The sequence below is a fragment of the Odocoileus virginianus genome, chromosome 23, assembly GCF_023699985.2.
Source record: "Odocoileus virginianus isolate 20LAN1187 ecotype Illinois chromosome 23, Ovbor_1.2, whole genome shotgun sequence".
Classification (NCBI taxonomy): domain Eukaryota; kingdom Metazoa; phylum Chordata; class Mammalia; order Artiodactyla; family Cervidae; genus Odocoileus; species Odocoileus virginianus.
In genome coordinates this window covers 36,371,892-36,377,349 of record NC_069696.1, presented here as the reverse complement: position 1 = coordinate 36,377,349, position 5,458 = coordinate 36,371,892, and the positions used below count along the sequence as shown (strand labels likewise).

The 5,458-nt window shown below is 61.2% G+C and overlaps 1 protein-coding gene across 1 annotated transcript; it reads right to left on the bottom strand.

Annotated features, from left to right (window-relative positions):
- Positions 1-3,495: 3,495 nt before the first annotated feature.
- Positions 3,496-5,013, bottom strand: LOC110129587 (tigger transposable element-derived protein 5). The gene has a single exon (XM_070453071.1). It carries the CDS (start codon positions 4,930-4,932, stop codon positions 3,496-3,498), a length of 1,437 nt encoding a protein of 478 aa, XP_070309172.1. The 5' UTR covers positions 4,933-5,013.
- Between the last annotated feature and the right edge of the window lie 445 nt (positions 5,014-5,458).

Below are 5,458 nucleotides of genomic sequence, written 5' to 3'. Positions count from 1 at the left end.
TCCTCCAGTTCCATTCTTCTTTCTCAAGATTGCTTTGGCAATTTGAGGTTTTTTGTATTTCCAGGGCAGAAATAAATGCAAAAGTAACTAAAGAGACCATAGCAAAAATCAACAAAGCTAAACCTGGTTTTTTTAAAAAAATAAACAAAATTGACAAACTGTTAGCAAGACTCATTAAGAAACAAAGGGAGAAGAACCAAATCAACAAAATTACAAATGAAAATGGAGAGATCAGAACAGACAACACTGAAATACAAAGGATCATAAGAGACTACTACCAGCAGCTCTATGCCAATAAAATGGACAACTTGGAAGAAATGGACAAATTCTTAGAAAAGTATAACTTCCCAAAATTGAACCAGGAAGAAATAGAAGATCTTAACAGACCCATCACAAGCAAGGTAATCAAAACTGTAATCAGAAATCTTCCAGCAAACAAAAACACAGGAACAGATGGCTTCACAGCTGAATTCTACCAAAAATTCAGAGAAGAGCTAACACCTATCTTACTCAAACTCTTCCAGAAAATTGCAGAAGAAGGTAAACTTCTAAACTCATTCTATGAGGCCACCATCACCCTAATTCCAAAACCAAACAAAGATGCCACAAAAAAAGAAAACTACAGGCCAATATCACTGATGAACACAGATACAAAAATCCTCTTTTGTGTGTGTGTGTGTGTGTGTGTGTGTGTGTGTGTGAAGTGGGCATGTTCAGCCTTTATTATAAAGTGAGGCTGGCTGTGAAAGGGCCCCTTGACAGAGTAAGCACCTCAGAGCCCACTCCAGCCCCCCCTGCCCCCGAGATCCTGACATGCTCTCGGGCCCACAGGCTCAGGGCCAACCCCCGCACTGGCAAGGCCCCTTCCTCACCGCAGGCTCCAGGGCTCCATCCGTGGTCCGCTGTCACCTGGGGGCTTGTTCCCCAGTGTGTGGTCCCTCGGGCAAGGCTGGCCTGACACGGTGGGTTCACTCTCCCGACCCCCCTGGTGGGCTGGTATCAGCAGAAGTCATGGGTGGCACTTTCTGCCCGCTGCTGATTCTGCCAGGTCAGCCCTGAGGTCCTGCCTGGGGGCTGCTGGCTTGAAATTCGTGACCCTCGCTGCCTTAAGGTGAACAGGAGCGGAGAGCCTGGCGGCTGAGATGCCTCGGGCCCAGCGGTAACCACAGCAAGGCACTTCAGCTGTTCTCCCCACGGTTCACAGAGCTGAGCTCCAGGAGCTGGGCCTGCACTCTAGGGAGGAGGACTTCAGGGGCCCTCGCGTGAGGTGTCCTCAGCCCCACCCTTGACCAGGCCCTGGCTCTTCAAGGCCCAGACCAGCCTGCGCTGTGCCTCATTCTTGCACTGCCATCTGGGGCCGGGCACTGGCCAGAGCTGCCTTCTGGGGTGCAGCCTCAGTGCCCCAGAGGGGGTGAGGCAGGAGGCTCTGTCCCAACACCCAGTTCCCAACATCAACCGCAGCCCCCTTGCCCAGACCCCGGGGACAGAGGACCAAAGGTGAGACCGGGAACCTGGCGAGAGGAGTGGCACCGAGGATACCACCAGAGACTACTCTGGCCCGGCGCCCACCCGGGCTCCGAGTCCACTCCCTCGCAGGGCCCTGCAGGACAGAGGCCCCGCAGGCAGGCTATGGTGAACAGGCGCTCTCGCCCGGGCCCCTGACGGTATGACATGCAAGACATCCTGAGGCCAGAGGCGCGGGCCGGGTGCAGGCCTGCCGCAGCTGCTAGTGGAGTGAGGGCAGCAGGTGAGGTGGAGGCTTTAGCCGGGGCTGGTGGCCATGCCTCCCTTCTCGCCTGGAATCCTCTGCACCATCCATCAGCTTTCAGATCGGACATATACACGTACATGTGTGGGTGTTTTGACTAGAGGTGGTTCCAAGGAAGAGCTGACATCTTTGCTCCGGGGGCACCCCCGTGGCCCTGCCACCATGCATGGCCCTTCCCTCCCAGAAACACATCACCTGGGTGTGGCCTCCACAGCCCAGGAGCACCAGGAGGCGGGGGCAGGTGAAGAGGAGGGCAGAGCACCGAGGCAGGCAGCAGCACCTCAAATCCAGCCCTCCTCAGGGCTCTGGGCGTCTCTGCCGGGCAGCCCCTGGGAGACCTGGGTGTCTCAGCCTCAGGCCCCCAACAGGGTCCTGAATCTAGAGCTGAGTGGAGCAGCAAAACAGTGTGGGAGCTGGAGGGTCACACGGAGCCCTCGCCGCCTCCTTTCAAGCCGTGCCACCCAGAAGCCTAATTCATGGCCTGTGGGAAACGGCTCCTCAGCTACGCCCCTGGCAGTGCCGGGAGCCGGGCAGCCTTGGAGGGGAGCTAAGGCACTGAGGGTTGTCCTGGCATGGCTGGCGGTGCCACAGGGGTGCTCCGAGAAGACAGCATGGCTCCGGGCCCTGAGGCTGCTGGGGTGTGGGGCAGGGGCCCAGGTCTAGTGCTCCTCAACCCTACAGAATGAAAGCTGTTTAGCATGGCATTTCCTTAAAGACAAAAAACACAGGAACCTTGGCTGCACCCAGAAACTCAAAGCCCCATCCTTCTTTCCCAGCCCCCCGAGCATCTGCCCTGGGACGTACAGCGGAGCAGGACCTCCCGTCGCCCCGCCAGGGTGGCCACAGCCGCCGGCCAAGGCGGGCCTGCTGGGGAGACAGCTTCCGTGAGAGGCCCTGACAGGGGCGTGTAGATTGCCGCGCCAGTAGCACCGCTCGGCTGGGCCTAAGGTACTGTGGCAGGTGGGCCAGGGGCCCGGGGGGTGGGCTGGCGGGCTCCTTGGCTGCGACGGGGAGGGGCGGCGCATGGGCCGTCCAGCTAACCGCGGCATCAGATGGCGGTGCATACGTGGTGGAGTGCCCCTTACCTAACGGCCCTGCCAGAACCAGCCGTGGCTGGCCTTGAAGGTAACATCCTGAGCCCGTGGTTGGGCTCAGCGGAAGGCTAGGCAACGGATCTCTGGTCTGTCCGCCCCACTGCCGGAGATGGCCCGGCTGGGGGCGGCTCCGGAGCGCTTGGTACACGCCGCGTCGTCATCCCCCTCGTTGGCCAGCGCACTCTGCCCTGCGGCCCACCGGCACCAGTGCTGTCAGGACCAGGCACTGGGTCTCTAGCCAACCGCGCAGCTCCACCCCGGCAGGCCGGTCGGCCAGCCCCCTGGCCTGCGCTGGCCGCCCTTGACGCCCGATGGCTTGCAGCTCTACTGATGGTAGGCCTGCTGCAAGGCCATTCTTCCGGCCGCCGGGCGCGGGCCTGGGCAGGGAGGCGCGGGTTGCTACGGGGACCAGGCGGGGATCGGCGGCCGCGCGCAGGGCTCTGGCGGCACGGTCGGCCGCCCCAGTACGTAGGCTGTGCGCCACCTCGCGCACCTGCGGAGCCGAGCGTGTAAACCATGGCCCGTGCCGAGGCGCTGAGCCGCCTGGGGCCCCAGAATCCTTACAATTGGTAGCAAACAGAATCCCAACACTTAAAGCCATCGGCCGAAGGGCTACCCAGCATGCAAGGATCTTTAGAGCGCATCAATCAATGTCACCGCCTGCACCAGGTCCCAGGAGAGGCCGGCCAGGTAGAGCATGTCCTTGAGCATGAAGCTGCGCATGAAGTCCAGCGGGGATCCCCCGGCGCAGGACACGGCCAGCCGCAGCAGCTCCCGCTTGTACAGCTGCTTAAACGCGACCACCACCCCCTGTTCTAGGGGGGCGGGTATGTGCACCCGGCCGCTGCCCCTGCACAGGAACAGCACCCGCACGGCCCCGTCGGGGGTCTGCAGCTCCTCCGGGGGACCGATGGGCTCGGGCCGGTACTTCCTGCGGGTCTCCTCGCTCTCCTCCAGGGCGGGCATCCTGGCCCCAGAGCTGGGGCAGGGAGGGTGGGCCACCAGCAGCACGGCCTTCTGCTGCAGGCAGCTGCGGCGCAGGTAGCGCCTGACACCCGGGACGAACTCCTCGAAGAACCAGCCGCGCAGCAGCGGACGGCTGAGCCAGGCGTCGGGGCTGTAGCGGTAGGAGGCGGGGAACTTGTCCTGGTTGTGGTGGCGCAGGCTTGGTGGGTCTGGCAGCTGCCCGATGACCAGCGGCTTCAGTTTGTGGCTGCCGGTCAGGTTAGCGGCCAGCAGGACCGTCACCCGGTCGCCCCGCCAGCGGTGGCCACAGCCCCCCGCGCCCACAGGCGCAGCCTGCTCCGGGAGCAGCTTCCAGTAGAGGCCCGTGACGTTGGCGTTGTAGATCTGCTCGTCGCCGTAGCCGCCCTCGGCGGGGGCCAGGGTACTAGCGGCGAGGTCGGGCAGGGGACCGGCGCGGGTGGGCTGCGCGGGCTCCTGCTTGACGGGTGGGCCAGGCGCGGGGCCGGCGGCCGCGGGCTCGGCCTCGCCGTAGATACGCTGGCTGGAGATGCCGTGGCGCTTCTGCCAGCGCCAGAACCAGCCGTGGCTGGCCTTGAAGGTGCATTCGGGCCCGTAGATCTGGCGCGCGAAGGCTTTGGCCTGCGCCTGGATGAGCGGCCCCGACAGCGGCATGCCGTGCTGGCGCGGCGCCAGGAACCACGAGTAGACGGCGCGGTCGATCTCCTCCTCGTTGGCCAGCCGCATCTTCTTGCACTGCGTGCCCACCTCGCCACCCAGCTGCTCCAGGAACCAGCGCAGCTTGGGTTCGTCCTTAAGCCAGCCGCGCAGCGTGCCGCCAGGCACGCCGAAGTCGCGGCACACGCTGGCCTGCCGCTCGCCGCCCTTGACGCGCTCGATGGCTTGCAGCTTATCTTTGATAGAGTAGGCCTTGCGGAAGGCCATCTTCACGGCGACGCGGGGCCGCGGCCCGGGCGCGGGGGTCGGCGGCCGCGCGGCGGGGACCGGGGCGGGCGCGGGGGGCCGCGGCGGTTGCATAGGGCGTCCGGGCGGGGGTCGGCGACCGCGGCGAGGGGCCGGGACGGCCGGGGGTCCCGCAGGGTACATGGCTGCTGCGGTAACCGCGACGGCAGCGGTGCCGCTGGAGCCGGAGCCATACGCCCTCCCGGCCGGCGGCGCTGGGCCGGCGCCGGGGGCCACAAAAATCCTTAACAAAATTCTAGCAAACAGAATCCAACAACATATTAAAAAGATCATACATCATGACCAAGTGGGCTTTATCCCTGGAATGCAAGGATTCTTTAATATTCACAAATCAATCAATGTAATATACCACATTAACAAATTGAAAGATAAAAACCATATGATTATCTCAATAGATGCAGAAAAAGCCTTTGACAAAATTCAACATCCATTTATCATTAAAACTCTCCAGAAAACAGGAATAGAAGGAACATACCTCAACATAATAAAAGCTATATATGACAAACCCACAGCAAGCATTACCCTCAATGGTGAAAAATTGAAAGCATTTCCCCTAAAATCAGGAACAAGACAAGGGTGTCCACTCTCACCACTACTATTCAACATAGTTTTGGAAGTGTTGGCCACAGCAATCAGAGCATAAAAAGAA